General features: G+C 42.8%; 1 protein-coding gene across 1 annotated transcript; it reads left to right on the forward strand.

The window, feature by feature from the left end:
• The first annotated feature begins 13,575 nt into the window (after nt 1-13,575).
• Nucleotides 13,576-17,355, forward strand: LOC120018009 (lysosomal amino acid transporter 1 homolog). Its single transcript, XM_038960957.1, has 4 exons — nt 13,576-13,678; nt 13,802-13,897; nt 14,468-14,653; nt 14,781-17,355. Exons 1-4 carry the CDS (start codon nt 13,577-13,579, stop codon nt 14,895-14,897), a joined length of 501 nt encoding a protein of 166 aa, XP_038816885.1. The 5' UTR covers nt 13,576; the 3' UTR covers nt 14,898-17,355.
• Nucleotides 17,356-21,314: the final 3,959 nt, after the last annotated feature.

Below are 21,314 nucleotides of genomic sequence, written 5' to 3' on the forward strand. Positions count from 1 at the left end.
TTAGATTTTAATAATTTTCATATGTTTTTAAGGTTAACCACATTACAATCATTTTGAGATACAAAGACGATATTATAATATTTTTTTTTTTTGTATATATTTTATTTTCTTAGGGATCTTGGAAATTCTCCCACAACCCCATTTTCACATAAGGCGACCCCACATGGGCCGCGACCCCTAGATTGGGAACCGCTGCTCTAGCCTATGTGACACTTTTCTACTTCATGTGAGGGAGAAGAACAGCATCAACATTGCCTTGATATGTTAACTTGACCAACTTTTGCACATTTTCATTAAATTCAATGCTTTTAATTAAGTCCAGGTTTCCATGTAACTTGACATCCTCACAAACATGGGTTAGGCCATGAATGTTGTAAACCACATACTGGGGACCATACAACTGACTAAAGTGCTGCACAAATTAGATAATGACATCTCCTTGGATGCATTTATCCCAACCTGAATACCCAGTGCGGGACTTAAGCGTCTTGATGTTCACTCTAGCTGGAGTATCACAGGTAACAGAGGTGACAATTAGAGAGAACTTTTTACCTTTGATGACAAACCCCTTTGCAACTCATTAACTAGATCTCTCTGTAAGGACCGGCGCTGGGAGAGGAGAAGCAAGTACAGGGAGTGAACATTTAATGGATAATAGACAAGAAACAAGGGCAGCGTCTGGACAGGGGAAAACGTAATGACATCAATGCTGACAAGAAACTGAGGAACAGACAGATATAGAAGGGGCAATCAACAAAGTGAAGGAGTCCAGGTGAGTCCAATGAGCGCTGAAGCGCATAATGATGGGGACAGGTGTGCGTAATGAAGGGCCGCCTGGCGCCCTCAAGCGCCAGAGAGGGGGAGTAGGTGTGACACTCTCAAATAGTCACCGAGGGAAAGTGGCTTTGAGTTACCACAGAATAGTGCAATGATGACCGGCACCTTTACGTAGCCCTGAAGTATCCCTAGGATTGGACAGAATTGTACACAATAACTTTTAAACAATGGCAAGCCATCGTAGTTCGGATGCAGTCGAAACACGTATCTATCTGGGACTTTAGAACAGGTTTCTAACACATCCTCCCCATCTCTCCCTCCACCAGCTGGCACTGAAACATGAGTGAGTGAGGTATTGCTTCCCACCAGGAGAAGAAGAGTGTCAGATGAATCCTTGGTTGTGGTGGTGTCTGCTGGGGCCAGGGTCTTGCATGGTCTTCAGGAATCTGGTGGACAATGGGCCTCCCGAGTGGCGCAGTGGTCTAAGGCTCTGCATCGCAGTGCTAGCTGTGACACTAGAGATTTTTGTTTAGAGTCCAGGCTCTGTCGCAGCCATGCTTTCGACCGGGAGACCCATGGGGCGGCGCACAATTGGCTCATCGTCGTCCGGGTTAGCGACTCCTGTGGCAGGTCGAGCGCAGTGCATGCTGACATGGTCACCAGGTGTACGGTGTTTCCTCTGACACATTGGTGCGGCTGGCTTCCGGGTTAAGTGGGCATTGTGTCAAGAAGCAGTGCGGCTTGGTTGGGTTGTGTTATGGAGGACGCACGGCTCTCGACCTTCGCCTCTCCCGAGTCGGTACGGAGTTGCAGCGATGAGACAAAACTGTACTACCAATTGGATACCATGAAATTGGGGAGAAAAATGATTTTTTTTAAAGGAATCTGGTGGACTAGAGGTGGACAAGAGCAAAGCAACTGTTGAGGTTGGACTGTCTAAACAATGAACAGGAGCGAGGAAAGGAAAGAATTAATGACATGCATATAGCCTATTGACTATAATGACATGCATATAGCCTATAGACTATAATGACATGCATATAGCCTATAGATTATTGACTATAATGACATGCATAAAGCCTATATAGACTATAATGACATGCATATAGACTATAATGACATGCATATAGCCTATAGACTATAATGACATGCATATAGCCTATAGATTATTGACTATAATGACATGCATAAAGCCTATATAGACTATAATGACATGCATATAGACTATAATGACATGCATATAGCCTATTGACTATAATGACTTGCATTATAGGCTATAGCCTCCTAGAGACGTTCATCATCCATATTGTACATTTAGAGCCAAAAGGTCATGAAGGTCAAAGGTTGTCCCAGCAGTGAGGGTTAAGCATAGGAACAGAGGCTGCGGTACAGTTTTGGAGTTTATAAAGAACGTGGAGTTCCAGGTCCCTGTGGAAATTATTTACATAGGAGGACCAAACAAAACATAAAAATTACAAACTTGAAAAAACACGAGGCTTAAACTAGGTTTTTAGGCTAAGCCCACTTGGGCCCTAAAAAGGTATGCTTCCAACATCAAAGGTTTTCCATGTTCTGGTCTGGTCTGCCGTCACAGCCGTTATGTAGCCTGGCCATAGCTCCTCCTACTAGACAAACCAACAAAAGATGTAAAATGACAAATAACGTTCTCCAAACTATAATAGGTTGTAGGCTACCCTAAATTTATCCAAGTTAATGATAATGAAAAGACTTCAACTCAATTAGTGATGGGCTGGACGTTGGCTCTCTGTAGGGTGCTTATCACACCACTGTATAACACCCAGCAGATGGTGCTAAGTCCTTATTCTTGTGGTTCTCAGTTCTGTGTTTTTTGCCAGAAAATGCGGAAGTGAAATAATGGAATTTGATGCCATTCCGGAGGACAGGAATAGGCAACATGAATTGATATATTACAATACAATAAAATGTATAGGAAATTAAATAGACAAGCGGAATATATCGCTCAATCAAATCATCACGACAGCCGTGTTGAGATGGAGAGCCGTCGCACAGTAACACGAAGGTCGAGAAAGCAACACACCAGGTGAGAGATGAGCTGCATTTGCTTCGTTGACAACGTTGGTTGGTCTGTGACTGTCGCTGTTATGGATTTGCCATCCATCCCCATTGTCTGTCTTATTATGAGGCCGACAGACCAACAGACCAACATTCATTTGATGAGAAGCGATTGATTGATTGCCTTCTGGTCTATCAAATTGCAACATTGTAGGCATACGCAACCGCAACAAAAGGTTATGACCAATATGCAAAAATAGTCTTATATATAAAAAGTATCAACATTGTATCAGAGTTGCATTTTGTTGCTGAAACCAAAAGCGCAGTAACAATGCATTTAATTTCTTACTCCACCCGACACCACTCCTCCTAATCTCCACTGCCAATTCGTAATTCTATCCATAGTCATGTATATTGCCTTGCAGATTGATCAAATTATATCTACTTCGGAAAGCGCCACACGCCTGTAGCCTAGGTGTGGTGCATCCGATGGTGGGCTCGAGGGCGTTTTGTGTCAACAAACGAAAACTTCCACATCATCGCGCTCGGATTCTTCCACGGAGGCAGAGGGACTGAAATTGGGACGACCCCATGGCCCACGCCCGCTTCCCGGGGAGGACTGCAAACGTGGCCGCTAACCTGACTTCCCCGGTGCTGGGTCGGCCACTGTGCTCTAACGGGACACCCTGGATCCTCTATCTGTTCGAGCAATGCGTGGATAATGTGTGGGAATACTGGAGTGTAGTCATCGGGCTGATCTCAATGCTCTGTTTCTTGCTGTCTACTCTACCGTAAGTTTCAATGCTCTGTTTCTTGCTGTCTACTCTACCGTAAATTGTCCACTACTGCAGTAGGAAGGCGTTATATAAGGAAAAAGTAGATTGTCTTTTTAATACTAATTCAAATAATTTATCACAGATGTTGTGATCAACGTTTCTCTGACATTCGTTGTTATGATAATACTCATGACAGATGAATTAGCCCATTATCGATGTATTACCATTGCAATGAGAGAGAGTCTGTGTGGCTCTACAAAACCAGTTTATGAGACCTCTAATCCAAGAGATCTAATCCAAGTATCTGTTTACATGCCACATCATTCTCTCCTTTTCGTTCCCCTTCTCTGCCTCCATTTAATCTCTTGTTGTCTCCCCCCCCCCCCCCCCCCCCCCAGACAAGTCTATGAGGCTTATCGCAATGGTAAAGTGGAGGAGGCCATGTCTTTTGGCTTTTTGCTCTTCCTCTTCAGTGGGGACCTCAGCAGTCTAATAGGCTGTGTCCTGACCAGTCAGCTGCCCATCCAGGTATCTAACAAAAGGCACAACTTGGGCAGAGGCATAAGGGAGTTATTGTTTTGATTGCCATATCACTGTCTGCCCAGGCATGCCCTGCTGCATTGTATAGCTGCTGCATTGAAGTTGGTGTCTCTGCATTTACATTCTATCACAAGGGCACGTTTTCCTTTTAACTTTTCCCTGACCATTGCCTATGCTTACCAGCAGAGGGTGCCACTGTCAATCATATTTGATTGTTCTCTCTCTCTTTCTCTCTTTCTCTCTTTCTCTCAGATTGTGACAGTAGTGTTCTACATCTTCACTGATCTCCTGCTCATCTCCCAGTTCCTCTACTACAAGATAAAGAACAACTCATGTAAAAGTAAGGCCAGTGGGATCCTGATATTACACTGTCCGCCCAGTATGGAAACACAATGCCATGGTTGTGTATGTGTGAGAATCAGCATTGTAGATAATGTGCTGTAGGTTCATACTTCCATTGTAAGTGTAATTCTGAGGGTGCAGTCTGTGTACTCACATTATGTGTTACATGCATACCTTATTGACAATGCTAACAGCTATGCCAAGTTATCCATGCCTTTGTGTGTGTGTGTGTGTGTGTGTGTGTGTGTGTGTGTGTGTGTGTGTGTGTGTGTGTGTGTGTGTGTGTGTGTGTGTGTGTGTGTGTGTGTGTGTGTGTGTGTTTTCAAGTAAAATAGTTCCCACTAAAAGTTGATGACTGACAAATGCTCACACTGTAAAGCTCCTTTGTCAGTCCAGTTTGCAGCTGAGGACTGGAACACAAAAGGAAGACATATTGGATTAGTTACAACCCAGTGTATATTGTGTGAATACTGTGTATGTTATGTGTGTTTGTACCTGTGTGTGTGACTCTTCACAGTCCTCGCTTTTCCATAAGGTGTATTTTTATCGTTTAAAAAAAATATTTTACTGCTTTTTAAAAATGTTTTATTAAACCTTTTTTTACCAGGTAAGTTGACTGAGTACACATTCTCATTTACAGCAATGACCTGGGTAATAGTTACAGGGGAGAGGAGTGTGTGCTGCGTGAGTTACTTGATGTGGAATAGAGTTCCATGTAGTCATGGCTCTATGCAGTACTGTCCGCCTCCCATAGTCCGTTCTGGACTTGGAGACTGTGATGAGACCTCTGGTGGCATGTCTTGTGGGGTATGCATGGGTGTCCGAGTGTGCTAGTAGTTTAAACAGACAGCTCGCTCTATTGAACATGTCAATAAGTAGTGATGAAGTCAATCTCTCCTCTACTTTGAGCCATGAGAGATTGACATGCATATTATTAATGTTAGCTCTGTGTACATTTAAGGGCCAGCCGTGCTGCCTTGTTCTGGGCCAGTTGTAATTTTACCAAGTCCCTCTTTATTGCAACAAAACTATGGCCTGTAGGACCTGACTTGTTGATATTGTTGTTAAGAAGGCAGAGCAGCGCTTTATTATGGACAGATCTCTCCCCATACTTACTTAGCTAATGTTGCATCAATATGTTTTAACCATAACAATTTACAATCCAGGGTTACTCCAAGCAGTTTAGTTACCTCAACTTTCACCATTTCCACATTATTCATTACAAGATTCATTTGAGGCTTAGGGTTTAGTGAGTGATTTGTCCCAAATACAATTATTTTAGTTTTTGAAATATTTAGGACTAACTTATTTCTTGCCACCCATTCTGAAACTGACTGCAGCTCTTTGTTAAGTGGTGCAGTGATTTCACTCGCTGTAGTATCTGACGTGTATAGTGTTGACTCATCCGCATACATAGACACACAGGCTTTACTCAGAGCCATGTCATTAGTAAAGATTGAAAAAAGTAAGGGGCCTAAACAGCTGCCCTGGGGAATGCCTGATTCTACCTGGATTATGTTGGAAAGGCTACCATTAAAGAAAACCCTCTGTGTTCTGTTAGACAGGTAACTCTCAATTCACAATATAGTAGGGGTTGTAAAGCCATTACATCCTATGTTTTTCCAGCAGCATACTATGATTGATAATGTCAAAAGCTGCACTGAAGACTAACAAAACAGCTCCCAAAATATTTGTAATATCAATCTCAGCCAATCATCCGTCATTTGTATAAGTACCGTGCATGTTGAATACCCTTCACTATAAGCATGCTGAAAGTCTGTTGTTATTTTATTTACTGTAAAATAACATTGTATTCAGTCAAACACCATTTTTTCCAAAAGTTTACTATGGGTTGGTAACAGGCTGATTGGTCGGCTATTTAAGCCAGTAAAGGGTGCTTTACTATTCTTGGGTAGCAGAGTGACTTTTGCTTCCCTCCAGGCCTGAGGGCACACACTTTACTGTAAGCTTAGATTGAAGAGCTGGCAAATAGGAGTGGCAATTTTGTCCTCTATCATCCTCAGTCATTTTCCATCCAAGTTGTCCGACGCGGGTGGCTTGTCATTGTTGATATACAACAATTTTTTTCACTTTTTCCACATTCACTTTACAGAAATCAAAATTACAATGCTTGTCTTTCATAACTTGGTCAGTTATACTTGGATGTGTAGATTCAGCATTTGCTGCTGGTATGTCATGCCTTCATTTGTTAATCTTGCCAATTAAAAAAATAATTAAAGTAGTTGGCAATATTTGTGGGTTTTACGGTGAATGAGACATCTGAATCAATGAATGATGGAGCTTTTTACGTTTTGCACAACATTTTTATTTATGGTGCTCCAAAGCTTTTTACTATACTTCTTTATATCATTTATTTTTGTTTCATAGTATAGCTTTTTCTTATTTTTGTTTTTGTCAATCGGTTATGCAGTCAGACTTATTTGTCATTCCTTTTGCCTCATCCCCCTCAACCATAACATTTTTCAATTCCTCATCAATCCTTTGGGATTTAACCGTTTTTATAGTGCATGCTTATTTGTAACTGGTGTAAGCAATTTCTTAAATAAATCAAGTGCAGCGTCTGGTTGCTCCTCATTACACACCACAGACCAGCAAATATTATTTACATCATCAACATAGGAATTACTGCAAAACCTCTTGTAGGACCTCTTATATGCAATATTTGGTCCAGCCCTTGGAACTTTGGTTTTCCTAGCTATGGCTACCATATTGTGATCACTACATCAGATGGATTTGTAAACTGCTTTACAGCAGTTTTCTGCAGCATTGGTAAAGATGTAATCAATACATGTGGATTTCATTCCTGTGCTGTTCGTAAACACGCTGGTAGGTTGACTTATAACGAATACTGACTGTTAACACTTGGTGGTCTATAGCAGCTTCCTACAATAATGGGGTTTAGGTGAGGCAGATGAACCTGTAGCCATATTACTTCAACATTACTTGACATGAGATCCTCTCTAAGCTTTACTAGAATGTGGCTCTGAATATTGACCGCAACACCACCCCCGTTGGCATTTCTGTATTTTCTGTAGATGTTATAACCATTTATTGCTACCACTGTATCATCAAAGGTATTATCTAAGTGAGTTTCAGAGATGGTCAGTATATATGAGTGTCAACGGTTACCTGCAAGTTATCGATTTCATGAAACTTGTTCCTTATTGTTACTCCTTAATTATTTGTTATATTTTATTTTTATTTTGAATTTTTTTCTTAAAATTATATTGTTGGTTAAGAGCTTGTATGTAAGCATTTCACTGTAAGGTCTACACCTGTTGTATTCGGCGCATGTGACAAATTAAATTTGATTTGATTTGTTTCTTAGGCTATATACACTACATGACCAAAGTATGTGGACACCTGTTCATCAAACATCTCATTTGAAAATGATGGGTATTAATATGGAGTTGGTTCCCCCTTTGCTGCTATAACAGCCTCCACTCCTCTGGGATGGCTTTCCACTAGATGTTGGAACATTGCTGCAGGAACTTGCTTCCATTCAGCCACGCGTATTAGTGAGGTCTGGTACTGATGTTGGGCGATTAGGCCTGGCTCACATTTGGCGTTCCAATTCATCCCAAAGGTGTTTGATGCGGTTGAGGTCAGGGCTCTGTGCAGGCCAGTCAAGTGCTGTTGCCACAAAGTTGGAAGCACAGAATCGTCTAGAATGTCAAACTGAATGTATGCTGTAGCCTTAAGATTTCCCTTCACTGGAACTAAGGGGCCCGAACCATAAAAAACAACTCCAGACCATTATTCCTCCTCCACCAAACTTTACAGTTGGCACTATACATTCAGGCAGGTAGCGTTGTCCTGGCATCCGCCAAACCCAGATTCGTCCGTGAGTCATCACTCCAGAGAACGCGTTTCCACTGCTCCAGAGTCCAATGGAGGCGGGCTTAACACCACTCTAGACGATGCTTGGCATTGCGCATGGTGATCTAAGGCTTGTGTGTGGCTGCTCGGCCATGGAAACCCATTTCATGAAGCTCCCGATGAACAGTTCTTGTGCTGACGTTGCTTCCAGAGGCAGTTTGGAACTCAGTAGTGAGCGTTGCAACCGAAGACAGACAATTTTATGCGCTATGCGCATTCTGTGAGCTTGTGTGGCCTACCACTTCACGGCTGAGCTGTTGTTGCTCCTGGACGTTTCCACTTCACAACAACAGAACTTACAGTTGACTGGGGCAGCTCTAACAGGGCAGACATTTGACAAACTGACTTGTTGGAATGGTGGCATCCTATGACTGTGCCACGTTGAAAGTCACTGAGCTCTTCAGTATGGGCCATTCTACTGCCAATGTTTGTCTATGGCAATTGCATGGCGGTGTGCTCGATGTTATACACCTGTCAGCAACGGGTGTGGCTGAAATAGCCAAATCCACTCATTTGAAGGGGTGTCCAAATACTTGTACGTTAATGTGGGCTATTTTTTAGCACCTTTCTGAGATGCTTGATTGTTTTACTGAGCGGCTTATCAGAAGTTGACATGCCAGTGATATTTACAGTATGTTGGAGCTGATAGTACAGGATGAGCTGCACACAGTGGACTTCCTACTAGGACACCTCCTCAGTGCTAACAGTATAACTCTAGTTCAGAGACATATGATTACTGCATACAATAGCTATAGGATTGACAGAGTCATTCAGTGGACTTGGAGGGAAATAAATTAGGTTACATACACTATGATTTCCAACGCTCCTGGGACATTGTACATTTTGTTCTACAGCACTACGACAACTCAGTGACACAATGATAGTGATTATCTGAGCAGGGCTTGGGTCATTGATAAGTCATTTTCTCAACGCAGCCATGAAATGCGTGGACAGAGTCCAGGAGCCAAGATTATTTGGATGGACTCTGTTATTCTTGTAGAGCATCTTATCTATCTATATAAGTTATGCCAACAGAGCTACACTAGTCTTTTAGCCAGATGTGTAATGCCAGTAGCCTGCTGAATCTCTCACAGCTGTGACCCAACGATGGTACCGGGCCTGAAATAATTGGCCGCTTTTTGAAAACTTTCAGAGCTAGAATCAGTTATTTTAAAATAAATTTTCAGCATTCCCGGTTAGCCCTCCTAATGTCATTTGACCCCACATGGACTACCACAGTGTCAGGCCCCGGCATTTGTTATAGAATGGTGGGAAGCAGTGTTCTAATGTCCTGTAGTCGTGCTCTAGGGTAGCACAAGGATTTAGCCCTGATAACCGAGATGTTTCTTACCATAGAGCTGCTGATGACGACAGCTGGTGCATAGGCTGAGGAGGTGCGGCCGTTCTTTCGCCTCGAGCGGCCTCGCAGACCCCCCGAGGATTGATGGGCGGTTGGTGAGGCCATGATGGACCTACCCAGCTGTAGAATCAATCATGGCTGATGGAGGGCTGGAGTCTCAGACACCCTCACGGTCTGATGAGAGGGAGCTCTGAAGATCTGAAACCGAGTTAGAAACCACAGGAGAGGGAGACAGAACAGAGGGTGAAGGCGCAGGTACTTTCGGATCCGATCTTGAAGCAGAAGCCCCCAGGGATGAAGGCGCCGGAACCTCTGGATCCAGGGCGAAGAAACTATTTGAAGTCTGTGTCCAGTCCGGGCTTCTCATCACCAAGGAGGCCCCCATTGCCAGATGCCGCTGCTTTTGACTTCCACAGCGAGTGACGTATCGCCATGGCTGGTTGATAAGATCAAGAACAGGAACATCCACCAAGTCATCCAGAAGCAGCTTACTGACTCCATTTTCCAGGGAAGAGGCAGACCCCTTCGGTGAGGGATCCCTGCCGAGAAAAGGCCAGTTGGCTGTGGAGAGACGTCAGGGCGGAGACACTTCCACCAGGCCAGAGTGGCGTCCGGCTACTGGACTAGAGGAGAAAGAAAAAGTAGGCGGGTGTAGGACTCCCCAGTAGCAGGTGTAGGAATCCCCAGTAGCAGGTGTAGGACTCCCCAGTAGCAGGTGTAGGATTCCCCAGTAGCAGGTGTAGGACTCCCCAGTAGCAGGTGTAGGACTCCCCAGTAGCAGGTGTAGGATTCCCCAGTAGCAGGTGTAGGATTCCCCAGTAGCAGGTGTAGGATTCCCCAGTAGCAGGTGTAGGACTCTCCAGTAGCAGGTGTAGGATTCCCCAGTAGCTGGTGTAGGACTCTCCAGTAGCAGGTGTAGGATTCCCCAGTAGCTGGTGTAGGACTCTCCAGTAGCAGGTGTAGGATTCCCCAGTAGCTGGTGTAGGATTCCCCAGTAGCTGGTGTGGGACTCCCCAGTAGCAGGTGTAGGACTCCCCAGTAGCTGGTGTAGGACTCCCCAGTAGCTGGTGTAGGATTCCCCAGTAGCTGGTGTGGGACTCCCCAGTAGCAGGTGTAGGACTCCCCAGTAGCAGGTGTAGGACTCCCCAGTAGCAGGTGTAGGACTCCCCAGTAGCAGGTGTAGGACTCCCCAGTAGCTGGTGTAGGATTCCCCAGTAGCTGGTGTAGGATTCCCCAGTAGCTGGTGTGGGACTCGCCAGTAGCAGGTGTAGGACTCCCCAGTAGCAGGTGTAGGATTCCCCAGTGGCGTGTGTAGGACTCCCCAGTAGCGTGTGTAGGACTCCCCAGTAGCTTGTGTAGGACTCCCCAGTGGCGTGTGTAAATTCACTACTTGTTTGCTAAGAATAGCCACTTCGCCCCTGTAGTCCTCTGCAAACAAACAGTTAAAAGTCCGGGCAGTCCACATTGTCCTTGAATAGAGCTAAATACACACAGCTCCAGCAGGGTTGAAAACGTTCAATAGCGCCTTCCATTTGAGACTGTCAGACAGCTAGGCTAGCTGGGCTTCTATGTCTCTGTCATTACAAGGATTTTTCAACTAAGTGAACAAGAGCACACTCCTCCTTTAAATCCTCTCACAGCGGTGAGCACGCAAGCAGTTTCTCTGCATGTACTGTTGGTAGCAGCATCGGCTAACAACACAGTTCCAGTACAGGTTGCAGGCTAACGTTGGTAGTTATATAACACAGTTCCAGTACAGGTTGCAGGCTAACGTTGGTAGTTATATAACACAGTTCCAGTACAGGTTGCAGGCTAATGTTGGTAGTTATACAACACAGTTCCAGTACAGGTTGCAGGCTAACGTTGGTAGTTATATAACACAGTTCCAGTACAGGTTGCAGGCTAACGTTGGTAGTTATACAACACAGTTCCAGTACAGGTTGCAGGCTAACGTTGGTAGTTATATAACACAGTTCCAGTACAGGTTGCAGGCTAACGTTGGTAGTTATATAACACAGTTCCAGTACAGGTTGCAGGCTAACGTTGGTAGTTATATAACACAGTTCCAGTACAGGTTGCAGGCTAACGTTGGTAGTTATACAACACAGTTCCAGTACAGGTTGCAGGCTAACGTTGGTAGTTATACAACACAGTTCCAGTACAGGTTGCAGGCTAACGTTGGTAGTTATATAACACAGTTCCAGTACAGGTTGCAGGCTAACGTTGGTAGTTATATAACACAGTTCCAGTACAGGTTGCAGGCTAACGTTGGTAGTTATATAACACAGTTCCAGTACAGGTTGCAGGCTAACGTTGGTAGTTATACAACACAGTTCCAGTACAGGTTGCAGGCTAATGTTGGTAGTTATATAACACAGTTCCAGTACAGGTTGCAGGCTAACGTTGGTAGTTATATAACACAGTTCCAGTACAGGTTGCAGGCTAACGTTGGTAGTTATACAACACAGTTCCAGTACAGGTTGCAGGCTAACGTTGGTAGTTATATAACACAGTTCCAGTACAGGTTGCAGGCTAATGTTGGTAGTTATATAACACAGTTCCAGTACAGGTTGCAGGCTAACGTTGGTAGTTATACAACACAGTTCCAGTACAGGTTGCAGGCTAATGTTGGTAGTTATATAACACAGTTCCAGTACAGGTTGCAGGCTAACGTTGGTAGTTATATAACACAGTTCCAGTACAGGTTGCAGGCTAACGTTGGTAGTTATATAACACAGTTCCAGTACAGGTTGCAGGCTAACGTTGGTAGTTATATAACACAGTTCCAGTACAGGTTGCAGGCTAACGTTGGTAGTTATACAACACAGTTCCAGTACAGGTTGCAGGCTAACGTTGGTAGTTATACAACACAGTTCCAGTACAGGTTGCAGGCTAACGTTGGTAGTTATATAACACAGTTCCGGTACAGGTTGCAGGCTAATGTTGGTAGTTATACAACACAGTTCCAGTACAGGTTGCAGGCTAACGTTGGTAGTTATACAACACAGTTCCAGTACAGGTTGCAGGCTAACGTTGGTAGTTATATAACACAGTTCCGGTACAGGTTGCAGGCTAACGTTGGTAGTTATACAACACAGTTCCAGTACAGGTTGCAGGCTAACGTTGGTAGTTATATAACACAGTTCCAGTACAGGTTGCAGGCTAATGTTGGTAGTTATATAACACAGTTCCAGTACAGGTTGCAGGCTAACGTTGGTAGTTATATAACACAGTTCCAGTACAGGTTGCAGGCTAACGTTGGTAGTTATATAACACAGTTCCAGTACAGGTTGCAGGCTAACGTTGGTAGTTATACAACACAGTTCCAGTACAGGTTGCAGGCTAATGTTGGTAGTTATATAACACAGTTCCGGTACAGGTTGCAGGCTAACGTTGGTAGTTATATAACACAGTTCCAGTACAGGTTGCAGGCTAACGTTGGTAGTTATACAACACAGTTCCAGTACAGGTTGCAGGCTAACGTTGGTAGTTATACAACACAGTTCCAGTACAGGTTGCAGGCTAATGTTGGTAGTTATATAACACAGTTCCAGTACAGGTTGCAGGCTAATGTTGGTAGTTATACAACACAGTTCCAGTACAGGTTGCAGGCTAACGTTGGTAGTTATATAACACAGTTCCAGTACAGGTTGCAGGCTAACGTTGGTAGTTATACAACACAGTTCCAGTACAGGTTGCAGGCTAACGTTGGTAGTTATATAACACAGTTCCAGTACAGGTTGCAGGAAAAACGGTGTGTCTGAAATCGGTCACCTCTACAAAACCAGCAACACTGTGGGTGCGTCTGTGTGTGTGACCCATGTGTGTCTCTCTCCCAGAGCGCCCCATGTTGAAGTGGTTGTGTTTCCTGTGGTGTGGGGCTTCCACTGTGGCCCTCCTGGTTCTCCCCAAGTTCATCACTGACAACAACACCTCTGCCAACACCGAGGTGACGTGTGTGCGTGTGCGTGTGCGTGTGTGTGTGTGTGTGTGTGTGTGAGTGAGAAGGCGATATCACCCAATGTGAGTTGTATCTCATCCTCTATATCTCTCTCTCTGCCTCTCTCTTCAGAGTGCCTCTAACAGCGTGGAGATCTCTGGTTATGCCTGTGGATACGCGGCCTCCATATTCTACCTCTCCTCTCGTTTTCCACAGCTCTACAAAAATGTAAGTGACAGTCTATGGGTGTGATTATGGAGGTAAGATGTGACAGGATGGCAGGGTTAGGGGACATGAGGAGTGACGAGAGGGGAAGGAAGGGGTGATAAAGGAAGGCTCAATATATTTGGGGCCAGAAGAGAAAAAGGAATGCTGTTGTTTGATTTGAGAAATGAGAAATGAGAAACAGGCGTGAGAGACTGGTGTTTTGTACTGAGTGATGTCACAGCATCTGGACTGGTGGCTCCTGCAGAGAACTCACTGTCACTCCCAATGTGATAATAGTTCCTAGGGATGGCCTAAGGGGGAGAGCACAGTACACACACACACACACACACACATTTTTATGTATTGAGTGTCTTTGTGAGCATGCATGACTTACTTACAAATTATACTAACACATTGTCAAACATTGTGAAAGTATGTTCGGAATTAATATTATTTTGGAACTGAAGAAGTAATAGAATGGGGTTAAATTATTAACTACATACCATGTTTTGAAGACTCTAAGCCTAAAATCTTCACTTTTCTCTGTTGGTTTTGAGGTCTAAAAGGTAACATCTCCTTGTCTGTCTCCAGTTTAAGCGGCAGTCTACAGAGGGCACGTCGTACATGCTGTTTGCCCTGGCCATGATGGGCAACGGGACCTACGGGCTCAGTGTCATTGTGGTTCTACCAGCTCTGGCCGGCTCCAAACAGACCTTCATTCTCAAACATCTGGCCTGGCTCATCGGCAGCCTGGGAGTCCTCCTCCTAGACTTCTTTGTATCTTTTATTTTTCTCCAAGATCATCATTTCACTAAAAGGATAAAGAAGTGAAAGTGTTATTTTTGTCTCTGGAATATTGTTCACTTGTTGTGGTGTGTTTGTGAATGAGCCTTAACTCTCCCAGGTCACCGCCCAGTTCATCATCTATAGGAAGAACCGCTCCGATAAAACCAGCAAGAAGATGAACGTTCCTGAAGTAGAACCTCTGCTCTGTGAAGAGGAGGAGCTGTCCACGTTCTAGAAAACACATGAATAAAGGTGTATCGTTAGAACACATGATTAAAGTTCTAGAGTGAGAATACATGATTGAAGTTCTAGAGTGAGAATACATGATTGAAGTTCTAGAGTGAGAATACATGATTGAAGTTCTAGAGTGAGAACATTACTGAAGTTCTAGAGTGAGAATACATGAATGAAGTTCTAGAGTGAGAATACATGATTGAAGTTCTAGAGTGAGAATACATGATTGAAGTTCTAGAGTGAGAATACATGATTGAAGTTCTAGAGTGAGATTACATGATTGAAGTTCTAGAGTGAGAACATTACTGAAGTTCTAGAGTGAGAATACATGATTGAAGTTCTAGAGTGAGAATACGTGATTGAAGTTTCCCTCAGTGAGAATACATGATTAAAGTTCTAGAGTGAGAATACGTGATTGAAGTTTCCCTTAGTGAGATTACATGATTGAAGTTCTAGAGTGAGATTACATGATTGAAGTTCTAGAGTGAGAACAGTAAGAGATTTCCAGAAATCATCTCCATAATGCTGAGTGGAGACCTAGAATAATCCAACAAATGTGATAGTACACCAATGTTCCCTCCATTTAAGTCCAGGTGAATTAAAGGGGGCGTTTTGTTTGAGGAATGTAATCTCAGTAGAACCATTCTCTATTTCTTTGTAAGGGCGCTCATATGATCTATTCCCTTGTTCTTATTACACTAAAGGCCTATAGGGTGTGTCTCAGTGTCACATTCCTCTAGTCTATGTTTGTCAATGGTTAGAGCTCTTGTGTTTTCCAGGATAAGATATGCAATACACTCTGAACTATTCACACAACATTGTCATCTAGGTAAACAGTACAAGAAGGAATCATAACAGTGATTGTTCCTGTATGTAGGTTTAAAAAGATCATACATTGCACCAATGGTAATGTATCACATTGACTATTGATGTGCCACAAAGTAGTGGGCTGCACCAACAGTCATCTATTTTACACTTGTGGTGAATTTGTTATAGTTTACCTTGGTTTGTTGTAGGAGCAGATTCCGTTGTAATTGAATCCCTATTTAAGTTGTAGTTGTTAAATTGCTTGGAGTGTTACACAGTGTTTAGATTGTGAATGTGCAGTGGGTTAAGCCTGATATCCTGTGTCTTGCATCTACATCTATTTATGTGTTGCTGCAGTGGAGGTCTGAGGGCTGTTTGACGTCTTCACACGGCTGCTTTTAAAACAGACAGTTCTTTGGCTGAAATCTAACATTTAGATAAACATCCTCCTTTCCTTACGTTATGGCCCAGGTATGTTACCTTTCAGTGGCCACAAAGAATGGAAGGAAGGAGGGAGGCTTTTTGGCAGTATTCAGTCACAGCCTTGAGCATTGAGTTCTCACCCCTTATTGTGGAGTTGTGTCCAGGGGGGTATTCACTAGGAACCAAAACGGGGACGGACCTAACTGAATTTGTCCAATAGAAACTTGTTTTCATTGCTAAATGTTTTCAACTGTGTGCAACTAATGAATACACCCTAGTCTTCTATGTCTGCAGTCACATGTTCAGAAAGCAGAGGATCAAGGTTGTGTGGGAACTGTTTTATAAGTTGATGTGCCATAACTTGGTAACATGGAGTCATGATGTGTGAATAGAGCTTTCTAATTACCGATGGTCACAGCACTTTATTAGTCTGTCATGGATGTGATTGGTTGATTGACACCACAGATTTCTCTACCTCGTCTTTCAGTGAGGGGGTTTGTTTATCTGACCCGGGTTACCCCGTCTGGTTTGAACCGGGCTGCCTCCCGGGCGTGAGCCAGGTGCCCCGCTCTGGCCGACGGCGAAGTCGGCTCAAAACAAAAGTGACGTAATTAAGCATGTGTGATGAGTAGGATTATGTGTTTTCAAATGCTAAAGTGATTACTTTTGATAAAAATCCTTTATCTGCCTTCCCAATAAAAACTAGTTTGAAAATTCAAACATTTTATTTGATAGAAAATAGATGTATGTTTCTGGACAATGTACCTAGCTGCCTTGTTGACAACATGATTGAGCGTTGCAGATTACTGTTTGATTTGAGAAGTGCGCTCCTCCCTCCCCGCTTTCGCCCGATGACGTGACAGGCCATTGCCCGGTTCAACCCAGGCCAGTGTAATAGAACTCCCTCAGTGACATAGGAGTCATGCCTGGTGAAAATGTAAATCAAAGCAAATCAAAAAAATTGTCACATAATCCGAATACAACAGGTTCACCTTACCGTGAAATGCTTACTTACGAGCCTTTAACCAAGAAAATATTTGCTTAATAAACTAAAGTTTAAAAAAGTAACACAATAAAATAACAATAACGAGGCTATATATGGGGGTACCGGCACCAAGTCAGTGTGCAGGGGTACGGGTTAGTCGAGATAAGACCAGCACCCCGGAGTCGCCTCTTCACTGTTGACGTTGAGACTGGTGTTTTAATGAAGCTGCCAGTTGATGACTTGTGAGGCGTCTGTTTCTCAAACTAGACACTCAAATGTACTTGTCTTCTTGCTCAGTTGTGCACTGGGGCCTCCCACTCCTCTTTCTATTCTGGTTAGAGCCAGTTTCCGCTGTTCTGTGAAGGGAGTAGTACACACATCATCAGTTTCTTGGCAATTTCTTGCATTGAATAGCCTTCATTTCTCAGAACAAGAATAGACTGACGAGTTTCAGAAGAAAGTTATTTGTTTCTAGCCATTTTGAGCCTGTAATCGAACCCACAAATGCTGATGCTCCAGATACTCAACTATTTTTTTTACCTTTATTTAACTAGGCAAGTCAGTTAAGAACAAATTCTTATTTTCAATGACGGCCTAGGAACAGTGGGTTAACTGCCTTGTTGAGGGGCAGAACGACAGATTTGTCTAATCTAAAGAAGTCTAAAGAAGGACAGTTTTATTGCTTCTTTAATCAGAACAACAGTTTACAGCTGTGCTAACATAATTGCAAAAGGGTTTTCTAATGATCAAATTGCCTTTTAAAATGATAAACATGGATTAGCTAACACAACGTGCCATTTGGAACACAGGAGTGATGGTTGCTGATAATGGGCCTCTATACGCATATGTAGATAGTCCATAAAACATCTCCCGTTTCCAGCTACAATAGTCATTTACAACACTAACAATGTCTACACTGTATTTCTGATCTATTTGATGTTATTTTAATGGACAAAAAATTAGCTTTTCTTTCAAAAACAAGGACATTTCTAAGTGACCCCAAACTTTTGAACGGTAGTGTACATGTAGGTAGGGGTAAAGTAATTATGCATAGATATTTCACCTTTATTTAACCAGGTAGGGGGTCAAAGGGGGTCAATGCAAATAGTTTGGGTAGCCATTTGATTAACTGTTCAGCAGTCTTATGGCTTGGGGGTAGAAGCTGTTAAGAAGCCTTTTGGACCTAGACTTGGCGCTCCGGTACCGCTTGCCGTGCAGTAACAGAGAGAACAGTCTATGACTAGGGTGGCTGGAGTCTTTGACAATTTTTAGGGCCTTCCTCTGACACCGCCTGGTATGGGGGTTCTGGATGGCAGGAAGCTTGGCCCAAGTGATGGACTGGGCCGTACGCACTACCCTCTGTAGCGCCTAGCGGTCGGATGCCAAGCAGTTGCTATACCAGGCGGTGATGCAACCAGTCACGATGCTCTCAATGGTGCAGCTGTATAACTTTTTGAGGATCTGAGTACCCATGCCAAATCTTTTCAGTCTTCTGAGGGGGAATAAGAGTTGTCGTGCCCTCTTCACAACTGTCTTGGTGTGTTTGGACCATGATAGTTTGTTGTTGATGTGGACACCAAGGAACTTGAAGCTCTCAACCCGCTCCGCTACAGCCCTGTCGATGTGAATGACGGCGTGCTCGGCCCTCCTTTTCCTGTAGTCCAAACTAGTTAAGCGTTGGAAGGAAATATAAAGGAGTGCTTGTGTTTTAGGAGTGAAATGTGATTAAACATGATGTGACAAAGTACAGTATTTATTGGTAGAGATAGTATAGAGTTACAGCTGGGCTTTAAAACTTTCCATGTAAACTTTCAGCCAACCACAATTTGAAGCAATAAATGGGTGTAAAATAAGGAGTATTACTACTTTTACGTGAAGTATTGAAAAAGCTAAACGTTTAGGCTTTGGAAAAATTGGCTTTTGCAATATGGCTGACCAGCAAATGATTGTGGCCATGAAACAGCAGGAAATCCATGAACGAAGAGAAATTATGATGACACTTATTTTCTCTGTGATAAACCTGTAGATAGTTGCAGATTTCGTTTCTTATTTTTATATTATTTTAAAGGTAATTATTGGTTGTATCAGACGTAACTTTTTTTGCCTTTCTCTTGATAAATTAAGTTTGAATTCTGGTTTGCTCAAAGCCTTTCTTCAAAGTGTTTCCTATAGATATCTTCCAAATCAGAAAATGGAATAGTGAGATATTTATTTATTTACAGTCTCAAGAACAAGGAACATTTCTGAAAATGTTTTTACTTGAATAATGACACTGTATTGCTCTTTTAAGATAACATGGTATTTTCTTTTCTTTATGCTTTAGCCTATGTTACTTGCAATATTTGTCTAATTGAAGATATGTCCCAGTATCTCAGCTTTGTAGCTCATTGTACACAAGTTAAGCATTCCAATATGATGTTTATGTAACAAACAAACATCTCAATAAAGTGTAATATATCAATTGTGTGTGTAGTTTTTTTCTTTAGAGGCAAGATAGCACACACAATTTTGTATTTTGTGTAATATTTGGCAGGCACACAGTTTCAGCAAATATGTATTACAGTATATTTAAATTACTATATCTACAAACTATAAATATATGGTTAAGTCATCCTATACCTTCTACCTTCTATAGTAGCCTTTGATAAATTGGTGGTTAAGTTAAATGGGATGCATAGTCTCTGCAACATATCATGTGCATTTTGTAATTAAAATATCGAGAAGATGAGGGCAAACACACCTTTGGACCGAGGGAGCGAATTGATTTAATTGGGAGCAGTGTTTTCGCTGGAAGAATGTGTAGCGGTGGGTGCAAAAAGGTTGGGGGGGGGGGGGTAACTTGAGGTAATCCGCAACCCGTGGGGTAATCCATCTGTACGTCTCACAGTAACCACTTTGTCGCAATTTGAGTAACTTGAGGTAATCCGCAACCCGTGGGGTAATCCATCTGTACGTGGGGTAATCCATCTGTACGTCTCACAGAAACCACTTTGTCGCAATTCCTCCCTCCCAATACTTTCCCTGGTTGCCACTACTCTTTCTGAACTAAAAAACTCATCTGTCTCATCACAATTTTTTAAGTCACTCCCCAAAAATAATTTTGAGGTAGGGTGGCATTTTACCCCAAATTGACCCACATTTATCCCCACTCTCCCATGTGAACTCATGATGAATTGCAGAGAAGTAACTGGCTTAACCAAGCCACTGCTACACATCCAGGTTTACAATGGTGCAGTTCGCGCATATTTAGGCGTTGAGAAATAAATAAATTAGGAATGGAAAGCTGGGAGCCCCATCTTTTCAATAAAGGCCCTTAATAAAACGGCTGTTTTCAGGATTGCAAGAATTGTTGTGCATTGACTGGCTTGTCAGAATGCATATTTCGGATTGAAATGGCATTGAAATATGCCTCGAAAATGATTTATATCGCATAGAACACACAACAAGCCGACAAGATAAATATATCAACTATTCTACTATGGGGGTTGTCTGATTTTTCTATTCATTACTCGTTTTGTTTTCAAAGGAAAACTAAATGTGGGCTGTTCTAGCATCAAAGTGCCACTAGGCAGAAATATTTTTCTCATGTTCCTTAATTTTTGTGAATGGCGGCAATGGCCTACTCATTGCCTTACCTCCTCACGCTATTTGCACACACTATATATAGACTTTCTCTTTTTTTCTATTGTGTTATTGACTGTACGCTTGTTTATTCCATGTGTAACTCTGTGTTGTTGTTTGTGTCGCACTGCTTTGCTTTATCTTGGCCAGGTATTAGTTGTAAATGAGAACTTGTTCTCAACTAGCTTACCTGGTTAAATAAATGTGAAATAAAAATAAAATTAAAAATGATTGTGCCGTAGCGGGTCTAACGGTCGTCTCGCGCCGAACTGCGCATGTGCAGCCCGTCAACTCAAAGGCAACTCCTATATAAACTCCTATTAAAACGTTTCAGTTTGTCACTTTCACGAGGTTGGAGTACCAAAATGTTCAAATACGTAAGAGGTTGGCTCGAATCTAAGTTGTGGCTTTAGATTTCGAGAAAATAAATAGTTAAGTAAGATTTTTTCACTTATCTTATTGATTTATCAATCCCCAAATCCCGGCCTGGTCTGTTTTGCATGAGTTCCCGGAAGTTTCGGGATGTTGCGCCTCTGGGTTTAGAAACTCTGTGCGCAAATCCTCCAACATCCTCCCACACAC

Source organism: Salvelinus namaycush, chromosome 23 (genome assembly GCF_016432855.1).
Source record: "Salvelinus namaycush isolate Seneca chromosome 23, SaNama_1.0, whole genome shotgun sequence".
Lineage (NCBI taxonomy): Eukaryota > Metazoa > Chordata > Actinopteri > Salmoniformes > Salmonidae > Salvelinus > Salvelinus namaycush.